Here is a 19,994-nt window from a genome sequence, read left to right as displayed (position 1 = left end):
TTTACCTTTTGCATACATCTTCATACAAATTCTCTTAGCTGCTTGAAAACTCTAAAGTGATCTTGAAATTCCTCTACTTGTTCTGCCAAAAGTAGCAATGAAAATAAGCAGACGAGAAAAACAGTTATGTTATTCAACGTGGTGCATTGCTGCATGTGATGCACTTTGGATGCATTTTTTCGGCATTGACTGACGCGTCATAAAAATATTTCAAACGCATATATTTTGTTTATCTATAGAAAAAATACAGAAATTAATTAAGTAAATTCTTTGCTAAATAAAGCCCAATGTTGCAAAAATGTTGTCGATAGACATTCATTTTGATAAAAAATTTCGACACCATTTCTGCCTCTTTTCCTTTTTGTGCAATATTGAAAGCATCTATTTTCAAAAAATTTAAATATGTAAAAACTTCTTTTTGGCAATTTTTGAAAGCATACATTTTAAAAACATGTTGAAAAAAAATAAAAACGCGGTCCAACTTTTGACATGAATATATTTTGAATGGTAAAATTTTTTATCTTAATTTTTCAAAAAATTACTAATTACGTTATTTTTTATATTTAATTTGATAAAAATAAAATAAAGCTTTTGATGCGTAACAATTTTTTAAATTCAAAAATACGCTTTGATTGTTTTTTTAAATACATAAAATTATTAAAAAAATCTTGCATAGATTTTTGATAAAAAGTTGTTTCAAGGCACAAATAATACATTTTAATCTAAGTTTAGGCTAAAAATTTTAAAGAAAAAAGTATATCACATCCATACTGAAATACAAAAAAAAAGAATAATAAAAAAAAACAAAATCAATAATTCTGTTGTTGAAAATAAATAGGACATAATTTGGAATTTTTATATTTTAGTACCTGCCAAATGAAATCCACTTAATTTTAAGCGTAACCACCCAAAACCACGAAATCCAAAAATTAAAATAAAAAACTGATCCCATAAACAAAGGAATGTCATTAAATGTCAGAATGTGGCACGCACATGTTGCACGCAACCTAATCATGTTCGAAAGTGTGGCAACGCAGCGGCCAGCAACGCATGGCCGGCGACCAACTAACCCGGCAAAACAGAAAAATCTATGTTAACCAGCAACAAAAACAACTACACTGAAGTGGAGTACAACAGCTGCTACTGACACAGCCATCGACGACGACGACCACGACGATTACAACGACGACAACTCAATTCGCAGACATTGTAAATGTTGTAAAAGCACGCAAGTACCGTTATTACAACAAGCAAAGTGACTAAGGAAAAATCAGTAAAAATAAAATTAAGGAGTACACATTAAAAGTATAGAAACAATTACCAACTTTTAGTGTACCACAGCGGCGGCCGAGGCACCTATGGCAGGCAATGCAAGGCTTGTTGCACATACTTATGATTATGCAACGCACAAGGCAATAAGTCGCCGCACACACATAGTAAAAGAACACAAAAAGCCAGTGTACACTTGTTTGAAGCCAAAAGCGGCGCACCGCAAGGCAGTTTAGTGCAGCTCGTCGCCGACAAGTAGGTGTAGAAAAATTTTGTTACTAAAAAACACACATAAAACTATAAAATGTAGAAATTAAATTAAAACAGACTTGAAACTACGCCGCGCCACTCTAAAGCAGGAAGCCAAAAATTGCTGTAGTTATTAATGCTTGTGGTAGTTATGGCGGCTGTGTTACCAACCGCTTGGAAACTTTACGCCAATGTCGGGAATTTTGTTACCCAAGCCTAAGTTTTAGCGTGGTGGAAAAAAAGATAAAAAAAAGTCTGAAACAATTTTCAGTTTTAAACTCGGAGTGGCACTCAAAAATATATTGAAAGCTCGTTTAAAAACGAAAGTTAATGCCTGTGCTTCATATGCGATCTGTTCATAAGCCACTGGGCAAGTTTGTTTCTTAAGTCTTTTAATTTTAAAGCAGGCAAACACAAGTTGTTTCTGTCATTTCTGTGGCATTCAGCGCAAGCAGTTATTGTAGAAGTTGTAAGGCCTTCTTATTCAACGCATTGCTAGGATTTTTAAATTACTTTAGCGACTGTTTTTTTTCAAGCCCGCACGCATTTTATTTTTTATTAAAACTGCTATTGAAGCGAAATATATTTTTGAGACAAATTGCGCGCAAAAATTCAGTTAAATGGTAAAATTTGGTAATAGAATTTAAGTTTTTGTTAGCGAAAAAATTAAAAAAATTGTTCTAAATATTTTCGTTTATATTTTTTTTTAATGGCGTTTTCGTTTCTATCGAAAGAGGTTAGCTTCTCCTTGCTATCTACGCGCAAATACTAAGAAGAGGGCAATGAGAAGGCAACATTTTTTGTTGAAATGAAAATGCCATACCTTTTCCAGATATATTTTATTTTGGTGTTCATACTCACGTTGCTGTAAATTTTTCTAAAGAAATAAATGCCAGAAGATATTTTCCTAGCATACCACATGATTCATTATTAATAAACAAAGTTTGAGTCCGGCTTAATGGCTTAAGAAAGCATTATAAAAATGTCAGAATTTTGTTTGTTATGTAAAATTAAAAACATGTGAGAACAAAAATTTTGTTAAAAAAATTTCTTCTTAAGTGCGGTGTTTTATAATTTAACAATTTTTCGTAATTAAAAGTTTTTTAAATTTAAATCCAAGTTTTATAAATTGTTTTTAAATTATTTATGGTTTGAATTTCAAGTTTGTAATTGAACTCAATTTAAGTAAAAATAATTGGTTTGGTTCGTTACTCTTCTCAGTTATTGAATTTAAGTGAAAAAAAATTGTTTGTGCAAACCACTTAAAGATAAAAATTTGAGAAAAGTTCATTTCCTACATTTGTAAATTATAGTGGCGAAATTTTTAATAAATTTTGGCTTAAATGTTTTAGCGACCGATTTAGAAAAAAAAAATGTAAGGTGAAAAATAAAAAAAACAATAATTTTAAAAGTTCTGGAGAAAAGTTAAAATGAAACTGAATTCTTTTTTTGTTAAACGCATTTAAATCAAAAAATTATTATTAAAAATCAGCTTCTTTTGTTAAAAATGTTTCTTATTGTAGTAATTTTCTAACAAAATTTTATTTTATGAGACACATGTCAAGTTCGTGGCTTAAGTCTTTCTTTTTTGCTTTGCTACATTGGTCAGCCGTAATCATTTACAACCTTAATTTTAAGAAAGTGAAATTACATATGTATGTATGTATATTATCTTTACCCACTTACTAAATTTCTCTTTTGTTCCCTCACGCATGCGCAAAAAGCACTCAAATGGCCAAACATTATTAATTTCCACAAAATCATTAAAATCATAAAAAGGTAACTCCCAGTGCCAATTGATTTATATGAAAGCAATTTAACTAAACACTTAGGACCTTTTTCACAGTTATCTAACGTCCGGTCGCTAACTCGCAATTTTTGTACTGTGATGTGAGTTAACTCTCCTCTGTGAAAACGGCACTTAGTAACTCGCAATAGCATGCAAAGTGTAGTGTGTAGGGTCTACCTACCACCTCTCGCGTTCAACACTCACCACTTTTGCACTGCACGTAATGCGTTTGACTTTATGCGCGTTATAAACATTTTATAATATGAAACAATTAAATTCACTTTGCTTACAAGTGTGCTATTTGCATATTGATATGCCAAGTGCTACATGTTTGTCTATGTATGTGTGCAAGTTTTGCATAAAAAGTTGAGTTGTTGAAGACAATTTGTAGCGGCCGCAAGACGAAACCAAACAAGTAAAAAAAAGTTGAGCTACTTTGCTGTAGAAATTACTAAATTGCACATTTCCTTTGCTTTGAAAATTATAAACAATCTGCATATAAAATAAGTTATAAGTACTAAATCATAACTGACACGCAGTTGGACAGCGAATGCATGTAAGGTATGGCGGCAAGTGCAGTGGTTATTTAGAGGCTGTGGAAGGAAAATTTCTTTTGGTAATTTTTATCCCTAGTTTTTATTCTTTTACAGCTTGAAGGATGGTCATGGTCGAGCATTTTAATGGAGAGTGCTGAAATTAACATAAAGAAGGCCTTCAAGTCAGAAGGCGCCTTAAGAGCATTTTATTGAAAGTAGATACTTATTTTGCATCATGAAAAATATGCGCTCGTTAAATAATGAAAAATGTTGGTGCTTTTTTCAAAAAAAAGTCTTTGCTTGTATTAATAGACTGTTTCCATCTAGCCTTAAATGCAGTTTTCGCTTCACGCCAGTCAAAATTGTGTTTGTTTATGTAAATGAAAAAATTTCCATACTTTCTTCTTCTTCTTCTACTTCTTTTATTTACCGAAAAAATTTCCCTATATTTTATTGTTATAAAAAAGGGTTTTAACTGTATTTAAAATCTGTCTTAGCTTAATAATACCGGTCTTATGGCCCGTAAACGCTATCTTAATTTAAAATAATTGCAGCTAAATTAAGTAATTTATACTATAGTGTGTATATGATTTACAATAATAAGTAGAAAATGTACAGCGGGTTAGATGAGTTCATAAGAATGCAAAAAAGCGCTTTGTGAGAGCCCGGAAAAAATACGACTAGTTCAGTACGACTCTCACATTACTGGCAAGGAAATATGTGACTAAAACTACTTTGGATCTATTTGTATGGAATTAGCTGCTTTTTGCCTTAAGAAGAGACGCGGAGCGGCACTAAATGCGACTAGTAATTTTCCAAATACAAAAATTGGAAGCTTCATTTTCAGGGTGAATACACTGTCTACCATACTGTAACGCCGCATTTGAAAATGTGTTGATTAAACATTCAATCATAATCATTGAATTCTGAATTGTACCTGTAATGCCGAATTCTCACTAGGCATTGAAACTACAAAAAAAAATTTGGCTATTTAAAAAGCAGCATGTGGAAATGAATTTAGTGACTATTTTTTTACCAAAATGACAGCATTATTTTACCACGTTTTTTTAATGCCCAACTTTGTATTAAAATTTTTGTCATTTAATGTCGCGTGGAAACACAGTATAAGAGATGAGTCGTGGACTAATTAATATTTAAATCTATCTGTAAGGGTAGAGTTGGGGACCAATTTAGAATATTCTATTTTGAACGATATAAATAGTCATAACTAGAGGGACTAAAATCTACCGAAAAAGTTTGATCTCTCTGCTTTTGGTGGAAATTGGCTATTATTTCACTAATGTTGTGTGAATTTTTCAAATAAGTAAAAAAATATAAGTTTATTGCCCGGTTGCACCAATCAATTTCAACAGTCTGATAAATTTTAAAACTCATTGGTGCGACCGAGCATATGTGCAATATTTTATTAAAATAATTAAAAATTAAATTAAATTTTTGCTCACTTCATGCGATACATCCGTGAATACACTGTACATTAATCAATTTTGAATAATTGACGACAAAAACAATACAAAATCAATAAACCATACTCTCTTAAAATATTTTTCATGCAAAATACTCGCATGTAGGCAAATTACTTAAAACCAAACGCTAATTAAATCATTCAACCATTTCATTTGGTTGCGGTTGTACTTATCCGGCAAATACTATTTGCATATTTATAGCTCTTCCTCACTCGCCTTCTCCACCACCATTATTAATTTTACTTAACTCACTCTAGACCCCTCACAAAAAAAAAAAAAAAAAAAATAACGTGCAAAACAATGCAGGCAGTTTCTTACTGCTTGGATAGTTCTTCTGTGTTGCAATCAACGCTAGCCGCTATCCGCCAGACAACAACTGACATCTTAACATTTTGTTGAGTTGTAGTTGTAATTAAGTACATAAAATAGTTGTCCTAACTGGTCTTGTGACTGGCCTTGATATTTGCAAAAGAAGCTTTTGCTGATGCTAAAGATGAGCATGAGAAGAAGAAGAACACGTAGTAGCATAACGAAGGGTAACGAAATCGAAAGTGTACATCTTCAGGCCACGAGACAGGTAACTTGAGTGTGGAATCTGTACAACAGGTACTGGCTGTCAAAGAATAGCGTGGCTGTAATTAAGCCGCTAAGTAAGATTAATGGATGTTTAATTTGTTTGAAGTCAATAAGACAAATAATTGTAATAAAATTTCAAGCGATTGCGAATGGGAATTTGCATGCTTTCGAGAATTTTAAATCATAAGCAAATCTTTAGTAAATGTATACAGCAAAATGCTAGCGCTTCAAAATCACGTGGCAAGTTATTTATTTTTATAAATATTCAACGATGTAAAGAAGACGGTGGTTTTCACGGTAATTTTTATTGAAAACGTGAGCTTCAAAGTATATCAAATTCAATGTATGTATATAATGAAAAATATAGTGGATACGAAAATTTCCATTAAGATTAGATTCCATGACGGTGACTCCAGCATAACTAAGAATACCTCACTACCTCAATGGCACCATCTGCATAGTGTCATATCAAGCTTATTGAAAGGACATTAGACCGTAGCGATCTTACAGATAACTGCATAGCTAGTTGCTGCAAGTTAAGACCATCACAGCGAATCATATTCAATCCGACTTTACTTTCTCAACGTGAATTTTTGCACCAACCTAATGTAAATGGCTTTCATCATTCAATAACTATACATTATATCTTCAGCTGGAATTCGAAGCAGTGCGAAATTTCAGTTTAGTTACACATACTGTCCCGGATAGAGGGAACATTACCTCGCTGTTTGGTGCCTCGCTAGGCTGATAGAAAATATGCACAGCGTCGCGATGGTTTGCAGTCCGATTTCATTCCTAGCCGGGAAGTTATGAAATTTTGTTTGAGCAATTATGCCTATCCATGGCACCGATAAATCAATGAACACATGAGTATTCATATTTGAATTTTTCATGTTTTATTTTCCAGTTTTCTCTTAAAAATCGTGCTCTTTATTAATTGTCTGCCATTTAGACGGCAAACGCAATAACTAACTGAATTTCAGATACATACATAGTTAGACAAACATTGTTGCATAATTGAATGAATAATGAAAAATGCAGCACAAAAAAGATGTGAGTTGCATACTGTTGCAGTAATGTTGCATGTTGCAACATTAATAAAAATTCGAAAACCCAAAACCATATACATAAATGCATAAAATCAATTCGTAAAGCGGATTAAAGCAAGTAAGATTTTTTTTAAAGGCAAAAGTTGTTATCGCTAAGCAACTCCTTAGCATATCATGAGTTAGCTCAATGCAAAGCTTTGAATAAGCTATCAGCTTATTAATTGCATTTGAATTGGTTTTGAGGTGAAATTAAGCAGAAGCATTTGAAGTGAAGTAAGCGAACATGATTAGTATTTAGTAATTAAAAATGTAGTATTTGTAAATAAAGTTTTCAGTTTACTAACTACTTGGTATATGCGCAATAGCATTGTGGTATATACGTCTGTATGAAGTGAAGCAAGCTTTATGTATTTGCGCTAGTATTTTCGGCTATTTGCTTTGCCATTTTTCCAAACCCTTTTTCAATGTCCATAGCTGCTAATTATCTTACAATAAATAAGGTTAATTTTGTAGCCGGTAATTTTCTATTATGCATTTCATTTTCTTTTTACATATTTACTATTTAGTCAGTGGCGCGTAAAGGTCGCTGCTAAGTACATAGATTTCGAGCGATAGCTGATTACTACAAGACACGCACTGACGCACATGCAAGCGTCAGCCCTTGAAGTAAGCTACAAGTACTTTACATTTGTACATGATGATTTAGCCTGAGGATATGGAAAAGCAATGCATAGAAAATATGTATGTATTTATGTGAGTACGCTTAATGAGTAAGGCATTGAAAATTGTATGTAGAAAAATCTACACTCCGAAATAAACTTGAGATTTGTAGACATTAAATGCGTATTTTTTGTTGGGCAAAGGTTTTCTTCTATGTACAGAGACTTTTAATAGTGTTGCCACCTATCAAAATTAATTACATGCATATCCTGTATATTTAGTTTAAAACATTGATATCAAACAAAGTTTTGATTAAGGTTAAAACCTGATGTTTTTAAAAAAGTGTTGCCACTTGTTTAAAACGTAGAAGTATTTTGATCCTAAAATTAATTAAACTAGTTAAATATAGATATCAAATGATAGATTTTTAAGAAAACATGAGAATAGCATTATTTTTAAGGAGAGCTGCCACCTGCCCGCAATTTTTTTTGAGTTAAATTAGATATATTAATGTGGTATAAGATGAGAGAGGTTTGATTAATCAATCAGAAATATTTAGAATTATTTGATAAAAAAGCTGCCACCTGATTAAAAATTAAAATTAGTCAATGAAAAACTTTAGCCCAAAAAAATACTAAAATGTGGACATCTAAGGTACATTTAAAAAAGTCTATGGTAGTAATATTTTTATAAAAATTTTCCCGTGTTTCTGAAATTAAATATTCCAAAAAGTTGCCACTTATCCTAAATTAAACATTTCAGTATGGGTATCAAAAGAAAGGCGTTAACGTGAGCTTCAAATTAGATCAAACCTTCGAAAATTTTGCCAAATGCATTGTAATTTCAATAAGTTACTAATTTATGCGTGTCCGGCATAGATTTTAATAAATATACTGCGAAAACAATTATTTAAAGCAAAGCTGCCAGTTGTAAATATTTATGCTTTTGTATATGCATATAAATTAAATCTAAAAGAAAAATATTGTTATCAGCGCACCGGTAAGGGTAAAAGCAATACAGAGTTTTTCAAAATGTTGCCAGATGTTAAAAAATTAGTATAAACAAAATGCAAAAGCTAAATAAACTACTGAAATGTGGACATCGAACGAAAGCTTTTTAAATACACTCTGTGGTACCACTATTTTTAAACAGTGTTGCCAACTAACTGTAAATGTTTTTGTAAATTAAAAAAAAAATTACAATATTTTGTCAAAGCAAAGTTTCTTGGGAAAGTTTCAAATTATTTATTTTTAACAAAATTGTTGCCACTTAGCTAGATGTGTAAACTTAATTTATTAAATTTATAAAGTATTATTGTTGTGATAATTTTACCTGTAAACTATTAAAACATGGGTATTAAACGGTAGATTTATTGATACAAATACTTTTAAGAAGGGTTGCCACCTATACAAAATTTAAGTTAGTAAGAGAAGTAAAATACTACAATATTGTTCTCAAGCAACTATTTTTTTGCAAGCTGCAATTCAGATATTTTTTAGGAAAACATTGCCATCTAGCTAAACGTTTAAAATATATTTAATAATTTTGTTGAGAATTATTGATATTACAATGCAATATAATACGAGCTTCAAGCGAAAGATATTAAAAACAGTTTCAACAGTGTTTCCACATACCAGAAAATTAAAAAGAATTCTTAAAAAACATATCACGAGTACTGAATGACATGAGATTAAGGGAACAGTGCTCAGAAATATTTTTATTAGAATAGACAACATTCGAAAATTTTTATATTTATTTATTTCCGCATTTCCTTACTACAATGCTTTTAAGCATGGGAAATTGTGTTTTGGTATTCAATTTTATTTTTTTCATTGTTCGAAACATACACATACGGTGCCAGCCACCTAAAAATCGCCCCCCGTTTGACAGTTTTCCTTCGGTATGCGTAGTGCATAGAAATATTGCATATTCTATAATAAAAACCATTTAAATCAGATTTCCAAATATTATAGAAAACTTAAAACCATTCAAAAAAATTTCATAAAAATTTCAAACCGGAACAAATTTTCGTCAATTTTTTCTTATGAAAAAAAAACATCTAAATCCGGTTTTCAAACTTGTCACAAAATTTATATGATTATAAAAATTTGGATAAATATTTCAAACTGGAAAAAAATTTGGCCAATTTTTTATGGAAGAAAATGTGCTCGGCCTAAAAATCAACGTATTTAAAAATGAAAAAAAAAAAACGTGAAACCTGCGGCTTATTTTACTGAAATTGTATGGGGTATACGATTTTTTGAAAATTTGTTGAATTATTATACATTTTGTATACTATTTGAAAATGTGATTCACCTTGTTATAGAATGTGCTAATTTTTTAGAAAAAATGAATATTTTAAAAACAAAAGGAAACCAGTCAATACCAAGGATTAGAAAGGGGCACTATTCAAGTGGCCGGCACTGTATATAGATATGTATCGTACTAATATTTCCAATTAAAGCACACAGCCGCACCTTTTATTTCATTTCACTTCCATTTAATGAGCTCGGTGTGTAAGATTGCGCACAATAAAATTGAAGTGCATGAATTAGTTAAAGCAATTTATGGTAAATACAATTGTTTATAGTTTTACATTTGCCTCAATGGACTTCTTTTGCTTCATTTCCACATTTATTTTGAATTTTATTACAATTTTTGCCTTCGCTGGTCGCTTTAAGTGCATTACGTTTCCGCCTATGGTAAAATTCTCATGGTTAAGCACGTGAAGGCTTACATATAGTTAACTAGTATAATAAATATATGTAGATATATAAAAAACATCTAATGTGGAACAAATTAGTAGCCAAGCAAAGCGTTAAATTACACAAATAAAATCTTTTTAATTTAGAATTATTTGTTCGACAGCTATAAACGGAAGTTTATGATTAGCGAATTAAGCTAAAAACTAAAAAGAAGGGTTAAAATCAGTGAATGCAATTAGCGCATGCAAGGAATAGAGCAGATGATTTTTTTTCTTTGGAGGATATGCGTAAATTTGCACGCCTTCAGTACTTTCTATATAATGTAGCCTATACCTATATCGTATATCTTAAATTTTGACATATTGATGAAGGAATTGCTTCTAATTTAACTTACAATTTTGATTGTTTATTAATTTTTCTTTGCCAGAAACCCATTTTTACCCAAACAAGTTTTTTTTCTATTGCAAATGATTAACACCAATGCTAAACCACCGCGTTGTACCGCCACCATGCCCAGCAACAAATAAGCAGATATTGAACAAAAGACTTAAGTAGCGAACTTGCTCTGGTAGGGTGTTAAGTGTTGCGCTAGAAAAAAATTATGGGTGGCGACCAAAACAATGCAATACGATAATATGGATAACCTACAATGGTCGTTGACTGGCTGAGGTTGCATAGCTTTGAAAAATTAAATTAAGCAAAAAGCAAGCTAAAATTAAAAAAGCAAATAAAAGCTAAATATATAACAAAGAAAAGCTGATAAAACAGAAGAACAAAAAACAAACATAAATTTATGTGTGAAATAAAGATTAAAGTTGCAGAAATGTGGCAAGGTTACCTTGAGCATAACAAAGCGAAGCGATGAGATGAAGGGAGGCGAAGTAAAGCTATGAGGGGTGATTCCAGGGCAATGAACGGCACTTTGTCAAGTCAGTCAGTCAGTCAGTTACACCATAGCATAAAATGAAATGAATGAGTGAGCAAAATGGCCACAAAATTCGCACGTTACAAATGAGTGTAGCAGCCACAGCCACAACCATCTCAATGAAGTTGCATTGCATTGAATTGTGTGACACTTTGCGCGTCGCAAAAAAAAGCTAATTGCGTATTGTTTAATAGCAAATATTTAAAAGCGTAAAATGCACCACCATAGAAAAAAAATAAAAAAAATAATAATAATAAGCTCGTACACATTTATTAAGCTCGCTTATAATTAGCTAAAATTATGGCAGCAGTCAACCAGTTCGTGCAACAATTGCTGCAAGTGAGCAATTTATGTATGTACATACACATACATATGCATGCACGTGTGGAGTATGAATTTCGAGCAGCGCAAAACTGGCGCAGTTCACAGTTCGCAAGTTTCTTTTGCAAGAGCTTTTACTTCTTATTTTTCGTCATGAAAAATTATCAGCTGCAATGTGGTTATACGAAATTTAAACTATTTGCTTGAAAACATACATACATGCCTATGTATGTACCTAGGAAAATTAATAACAATAAATAACATTAAGTATGTCTGTAGTTAAGTGCGAAAAAGTTGTCGAGAAAAAGTATTATAATAAGTGCATTTTAATTTGGTCAAGGTGCGCTGCCGAACTTGCGCTAATGGCACAGCATTTTTCGAGTATTGTTTTTTTTTCTAATTTTTTTTAACCACATTTTTGCTACAGTAGCTACATTTGTTTGATGGTCAGTAACCCACAACATACAAGCGTTTTTGCTGTTTTTGCTATACAGTTGTTAGAAGTATATATTTGTTTTGACCGCCTGTGGGGTCAGGGTAATGATAGTAGTACTGAGGTTAGCGCTGGCGGTGACGTTCATAAGCTTTTATTTATATACAATGTATTTTATATAACAAATGTATGCATACATAAGTACCTACATATATATGTACATACGTACAACTTATGCTAAACATTTTTTAATATTTACCATAAATGTTGTATTGTGGTATGTAATACATAATATAGGCTATTCAATACTATTAAGAAATATTTTATTGAATAAAATTAATTTTTAATAAAAAAATTGCAGAAAAAAATATGGACATTTGAAAACTTAAATGTTGAATATTTAAAAAAATGTTCTACATTAAAAATGTGAAACTTTCCAAAAACAACTTTGTACGAATACTTGATTTAAAAAGCTTTACAAATTTATATTTTTCCTAAAAATGTTCGATTGATAAAGCAATTAAAGTCCTTTTTATTTTGTATGCATTAGGATGTTAAACTTAGGATAGAGAATAACTAAGGTAGTAAAATTCTTGTTTTACTAAATTTCGTAAAATATTGAAAATTTTAAAATATATTTTTTCAATTTCTAAAAGTATAACAATTTCAAAACTAAAAATTTAAATATCTAAAGATGACAAACGAGATCTACAATTAGAAAAAAAAACTTACTTAAAATAAGAATTAATTACATACTAAAATTGATTTTTTTTTTCAAAATTTAATTATTTCAAGATTTAAAAAATTTTAAAATATAGCCTTTTTATTACTTATTCTTAAAAAAAGCATCAGCCGAAAGAAAACAGGTTTCAATTTCAATATCCATGATTTTAATTTTTTTTATTGAAAAAAAAAAGTAAACAAAAGATCAAAGGCAATTTTCACAAGCAGTTCCTGCGACTAGTATTCATATTAAATTAAAATAAAAACAAAAATCATTTTTAAATTTTTTCGTGAAACTGGCTATAAATAAAATTTCTAGGTTAAAGGTTGATAATCTATTATTCTAAACCTAATTTGAGATTTCAAGGCAATAATTACATATAAGAAATTTTTAAAAATTAATTTAATACTTTTTGTTTTAGTTTTTACCTCTCTTTATTATCGTTATCTCCTAGATACATATTTCCATCAATGACCTTTTTGCTATTCCATTCAAAACGACAAATAATTAGAGGGACAAGCAGAAAAACACTCACAAATGCCAGCAGCCAGGTAAAATAATTATGCTTGCGCGCAAAAATGTTTTAATTTATGAAATATTTGTTGCTCAGGTATTTGTGGTAGTTGCACTGCTGCAAGCGGTATAGTTGCAAAAGCATTTACCTATGTATGCCCGCAGACCGGTATCATAAGAAGCTATCAAGCTACTAACAACTGCTATCGGGACACATCCCACATGAATGAGCGCTCATACATATATATCAACATTAGAGCGGGTCATTACCCACATGGAAGAAAAATATTTGTAATTAACACACCTAATCTCACTACTCTCAAAATGGCTAAATTTTTGTTTCATTTTTACTTTTCACACACTTTTTTTACGTACCAGCCTAATTTTCTTGTGAATGTGTTTTTAGACATTTGCATAAATATAAATATGCATATCCATTACACTGTATAAACAATTCAAGCCTGGAAATATTTGTGTTCAATCGTAGGCGAGCGCGTGCAATTTGTTTAGCTAGCAGGTTCATTGATTACTTCTTGGCAAATCAAGTAGAAAATATGCAATCAAAACGCAAAATAATTTTATTTGGTGTAACAAGAATTTGATTTTCTGTAAACACCTCTCATGTGTTCAACGTGTTTAGATTTTTATGAATACCAACAATCAATCGAACAATGAAAAGAATTAATAAGAAGTGAAAAACCAACAACAACAAATTTAGTTAGCTGAGTTGCACCACAAGTGCACTTAAGCAGCACACAAAATCAACTACTACATATAAAATTATTTTAACATTTTGTGAAGCAAGTTAGCTTGCAGCTACGTAATTCAGCTAAGCAAACAAATCAATTTGCCAACTGGTCTGAAAATTGCAGTTCAAATTAGTACAGGTTCGTATTTTAAGCCTTTTGTTTGCAGTTTAACAACTTCTTTAGCAGAAAATGTGTGTTGACATGCACATGCACATATGTTTGGATATAGATACATATGTACATAGGTACCCATATATATATATGTGAACGCACAAAAAGTGAAATACTGGAATTTACGAAATTTCTCATAATTTTTGGAGACTCAATATGTTTAGCTAAAATCTTGTAAAGAAAACAAAAATACGAAAATAAGGCAAACATTTTCGTCAGAATAAATTTTTGCCGTTAATATTTCACTTATATCGAAAGTAATGGCGATAACTAGAAAAATATCGATAACGACGTTGATTTGTATAACAAAAGCAATGTCAATAGCAATAAAATAACGAAAAAATTACACGATGGCGTTACAAGTGACCACAGCATAATCGATAATGACGAACATTTTTACAATTTCGAAAATAATAATAAGAAATAAGAAAAAAATCTATAAAAATAATAGCATCGATATAGTGGACGAAGAGGTTGTTAAGATATCGATTTAAATAATGACACCGATATTTATGACAAACATTTCCATTACAAAATCTGCAGTGTATAAATAAATTAATAAATATTTGGCGCTTGCATTTTTATTTTGTGTTTGACTGAGCTTCATCTTCAATTTTTCGTATGCGACCTGCTCCACATGTAGCTCCCAGGCTAGAACACGCCATTGGAATTGACTGATGTAAAATTCTTGCATTCTCTGACCTCACACGCGCAATAGACATTGTGACGGACTAGGAGCTGCTAACTGAATAAAGGGACTTGACGGGATGAGGGTATGGGGCATTGTGGGCTAATATACGTGGTATATGCTGAAACTCCCAATTTATAAAGATGGTAAATAGTCCCTTGGCTGGCAGTATCCCGTCAAGCATCCAGTGTGAGATTTGTCAGAGACGCCAAGAAAGACAGTTTTAGGTCCCTTACAATGCCTTTTACCCTTTGGTATACCCTGTTAGGCAGTACGCTGAGCGTCATATTCTCTTAGCAGTTATGTCTCTTGAACAGGCAGTAGAAAGGCTAAGTGCCCTGAGCTCTGCATTTCGCGAGTATATCAGACCCTTCGTTTCCATTAAAGCCCTAGTGGGCACAAATCTTTCCCGAGGTAAACTAACAAAGTTCTTAATTTGTTTAGTAGATTTTTGCAACTAGCTTCTAACCTTAACGCTATTTTAGTATGTAAGTTCAAGACACTTAATGGATTCTACAATTCCTTTTTCTATGTTTATAAAGGTTCTTACAATACATTTCAATATTTTCATTATTTTTTTCATTACTTTGACGTTAAAATCTTTGCACTCACCATTATTAAATCACCAGTCTCCAGATGACGACGCATCAATATGGCCGCCATATTGCTTTCGTCTTGATACACTTGACCAATTTGGTCGCTGGATTGGGCATCCTGTAAAGAAAAAGTGAAATATTACCCATCAGTTAGAGTCAAGATAAATACAACAGAAGCATAAATAAATGTCTTATTTTTTTTAAAAACATGCAATGCCACTAATTATTTTAAAAATCTTAAAATTATTGTATCTATTTAATTTTTTTTTTCGAAAAAATTCACTTTATTTATTTAAATACAAAAGTAAAACCATTAAAATTAGCTTAGCAGTAATTTCAATAGCAAAAACAGGATTTTATCATATTTTTTGACGCGACTAAGTGACAGCCAGCACGTTGCGTTACATGACTTTTCACATATCAAGTTATAACATGTGTAGATATTGAATGAAAAAAGTGACAGTGACAACATTTTGTATTTAGTACTAAATTTTATTTAGTTCGTACAGGCGCGAGTAATAAATACTTGAATTATTTTTTATTACTATTTAAATTCTTAAGCCTCCAACAAAGCCTGATTTGCTGTTCTACTTATTGTATATTAAATTCATCACACTCATGTATTACTTAAACACTAGTTATCCGCTCGTTGTGGTTTAATCTGCGCAAAGTACTAATTTTTCATAACCACCGTAAAAATAATTTGTCACGCATTGCAATCGAATTCCGTGCATAAATCAATATTTACAACACAGATAAAGTTTGTATGTCCAGTAGGTCTATATTTACTTGCTAATCTGATGTTGTATGCGCGTGATAAACAAAGAAAAAAAATTAAATAATAAAAGTAAACTAATACGATTTACTGCAAACACAACGTGTAAGCAAGTGTTCAACGGAAATTACCAGCAGCAGAGCACTATGTAAGTGCTGAAAATGCCCGCCCAACAAGTGTTATGTCTTTTACCACATTTCAATGCCACTGCGTGTAGCATAAATCAATATTGTGAAAATTAAATATACATATGTAACGGGTGATTTTTTTGAGGTTAGGATTTTCATGCATTAGTATTTGACAGATCACGTGGGATTTCAGACATGGTGTCAAAGAGAAAGATGCTCAGTATGCTTTGAAATTTCATCATGAATAGACTTACTAACGAGCAACGCTTGCAAATCATTGAATTTTATTACCAAAATCAGTGTTCGGTTCGAAATGTGTGTTTTTGTTCAGCGATGAGGCTCATTTCTGGTTGAATGGCTTCGTAAATAAGCAAAATTGCCGCATTTGGAGTGAAGAGCAACCAGAAGCCGTTCAAGAACTGCCCATGCATCCCGAAAAATGCACTGTTTGGTGTGGTTTGTACGCTGGTGGAATCATTGGACCGTATTTTTTCAAAGATGCTGTTGGACGCAACGTTACGGTGAATGGCGATCGCTATCGTTCGATGCTAACAAACTTTTTGTTGCCAAAAATGGAAGAACTGAACTTGGTTGACATGTGGTTTCAACAAGATGGCGCTACATGCCACACAGCTCGCGATTCTATGGCCATTTTGAGGGAAAACTTCGGAGAACAATTCATCTCAAGAAATGGACCGGTAAGTTGGCCACCAAGATCATGCGATTTGACGCCTTTAGACTATTTTTTGTGGGGCTACGTCAAGTCTAAAGTCTACAGAAATAAGCCAGCAACTATTCCAGCTTTGGAAGACAACATTTCCGAAGAAATTCGGGCTATTCCGGCCGAAATGCTCGAAAAAGTTGCCCAAAATTGGACTTTCCGAATGGACCACCTAAGACGCAGCCGCGGTCAACATTTAAATGAAATTATCTTCAAAAAGTAAATGTCATGGAAATGTCAATCTAACGTTTCAAATAAAGAACCGATGAGATTTTGCAAATTTTATGCGTTTTTTTTAAAAAAAAAGTTATCAAGCTCTTAAAAAATCACCCGTTAGTAGCATAAATAATAAGTACTAAAAAATACATATAGCCATTTGATAACGGTAATAAAAAAGGTGCGCTGTAAAAGCATGAATGTATTCGCATTAAATGAGGCGTAGAAACGGACAAGAATGTGCTAAAAATGTGTACTGAATTTATAGCAGACATCAGATACAAAAAATAATCAAAAAAATATTTTTTATTCCTAAAATTAAAAAAAAGTATTTTTTTAATAAATTATAAGTATTCGCAGTAAACTCGTATAGATATTTAAGTTTTTAGATTTTCGATTTAGAGATTATTTAGAAAAGTATAAAAGTAGAAAATGATTTCAAATTTAACTACGCATATAATATTAAAAAAAAAAAGAAAAATTAGTTTGAATAACAAATTTCGGTAAAAGATAATTTTGAAACATTGAATTGATTAAATTTTTTAAAATATTTGCTTTGGTTACCTTATTTAAGGAATTAAATATAATTTAAAGAAATATACATATGATATTTCAATATCGACGAATCAATATCAGCGAATTTTTAACTTTATTTAAATATAAAATTTAATTATTTTTTTCATTTTAGTTTTTATTTTTTTTATAAATTTGTTTACTTAAAAACCCATACAGAAAATTTATAAACAAAAATAAAGAAGGATTAAAATTATTTTCGCAAAAAAAAATCTATGGTAAAAAAGACATAAACACAGAAAATTACGTTTCCACAAATTTCAAACAAAAAATGGAAGCACTTATCTTAGAATCTAAAATACAAAATGATTTTAAAATTTAATTTTAAAGTAGTAATTAAATTACAACCCTGCAACCTATACTATCAGATTAACCTGAGGAGTAGAGAATTCGAAAAGAATTCGTAAAGAAATCTTGAGTTTCCTTTCCGAATTTTTGCCGAGTTTTCTGAAATGAAGTTTATTGCACACACTTCGATTCTTGCAAGGAGAATGCTTTCAGAATTTTCCTTAAGAAATCGTAAAAGTTTCATACTATTTTATTAATTTTGTAAAAAATTATTAATTTGTAAAAAAAAATTGTTATAGAATTCGTAAGACATTTCCAAAGATATTACAAATTTCGTTAAGAATTTGGAATCTTTAGTTTGCCGAGAAATTATAAAAACGTCAAAAATATTTGCAATGAAAAGTGGTCTGTTATTTAAAAATACACGTTCTAACTTTTTTATAAATTTTTTTAAACAAATGTTATTTATAAAACTCGAACAACTTTGATTAGCATTATCTACTTTCTTGTAATTCTCTATGGAAATATAATTAATAATAATATTTCATACAATAATTAATATTTCAAATAATTTTGAGACCTCAAACTAATTATAGCTTTTGGCAAATTCAGTTTTCGTATGAATTTTTTTTTTAGGCAGATTTTTCGTAAAAAGTACAATTTTTTAATTGGTGTGCTTTCGAGAAAGTGAAGTAAAAACACCGTATATAGAAATAAATATATATCTAAAAGTTCTATATTTTTAATAAAAATTCTACATTTTACTGTAACTGTAACTGTGTATCTAAGCAGTTTCACACTGTTTAAGTTATCACTGAGCTTTTAGGTGTAACAATAATAAACATTTAGAATTCCTTAACAAAAAAGAAACAAAAAATACTCAACAAATAATTAATAGCCGCAGTCATATCAATCCAACCTTTCAGCCAACCAACCATCGATCTGCAGCTAAAGTGAGATCAGTGAGCTTATCAACTGCTTAAAATCATGTCAGGTTTTTTTTTCGGTTCTTTTGTAATATCTGCGCCATTTCGAGAGCTAAAAAAAATTGTATTTGTTTTGAAGCTGTGATCGCTGCACATGCTGCTGACCGCGAAACGTGTTGAGTTGGCACGAATGCTTGGTGCTGCGACGTGTCAGAAACACAAAATGCATATAAATTATAACATAGACCAAAAAATAAGAAAAAAATACCATTTAACGGCACATTCTTGGTGCAATTTTACATAGATTTTATTTTTTTGCCTGCTATGGCACCCTCAAGCTGCTGCCGGTGGCAACCTTGATCATTGGCCAGCCACAAGATTCGAGCACAAAATACGGGCAAATGTACGTACAATAAAAACTTAATAGCACAATCGATAGATAAAAATAAAATGCATGTGCGGCATTTAAGCCAAAATAAATACCAAACAAGCTAATCTTGAAGAGAATTAGCTTAAAGGCAACAAAAAAGTGTACAAAAAAAAAAAATAGAAAAAGCTTAAGCAATCTCCGCGTCAAGTGCAGAGCACAGCATATAAAATGTAGGGAGCTACAGTCAGTGCCAAATGTTCGTGTGCACCTTGTTCTAATATAATATTCAGAATTATTTTCATGAAAATTTTTTTTCATTAATTTTTTATGAAAATATATATAACATACATACACCACACCGTATGAATCAAAGTTTTACTTTTTATATAAAGTTCAAAAAAATTCCAAAAAATTTCAAAATTTTTATTTAGAATTTCAAGAAAATTTTTGAATATGCAGTTTTGTAGCCCATTGAGTTTTAATAAAACAAAGTGAAGTTTCAAGTCGCTAAAAATTACCGTTGATTTCTTAAAATTTCTTTGTGGAGGATCTTCTTCCAT

General features: G+C 31.0%; 1 protein-coding gene across 8 annotated transcripts in view; it reads right to left on the bottom strand.

Moving 5' to 3' along the window:
- LOC118744526 (venom metalloproteinase 3) overlaps nucleotides 1–19,994 on the bottom strand; it is a 175,742-nt gene that overhangs the window by 72,497 nt on the left and 83,251 nt on the right. For all 8 annotated transcript variants that reach the window (XM_036477584.1, XM_036477585.1, XM_036477582.1 and 5 more), the window contains one exon: nucleotides 15,454–15,555. In XM_036477584.1, the coding sequence (XP_036333477.1) occupies nucleotides 15,454–15,555 (102 nt within the window). The remainder of the gene's footprint in view (nucleotides 1–15,453; nucleotides 15,556–19,994) is intronic.

Source organism: Rhagoletis pomonella, unplaced genomic scaffold, assembly GCF_013731165.1.
Source record: "Rhagoletis pomonella isolate Grant_MI unplaced genomic scaffold, Rhpom_1.0 Rhpom_scaffold_00008, whole genome shotgun sequence".
Classification (NCBI taxonomy): Eukaryota; Metazoa; Arthropoda; class Insecta; order Diptera; family Tephritidae; genus Rhagoletis; species Rhagoletis pomonella.
The sequence above is the reverse complement of the archived record's forward strand: the minus strand, read 5'-3'. Positions and strand labels throughout refer to the sequence as shown.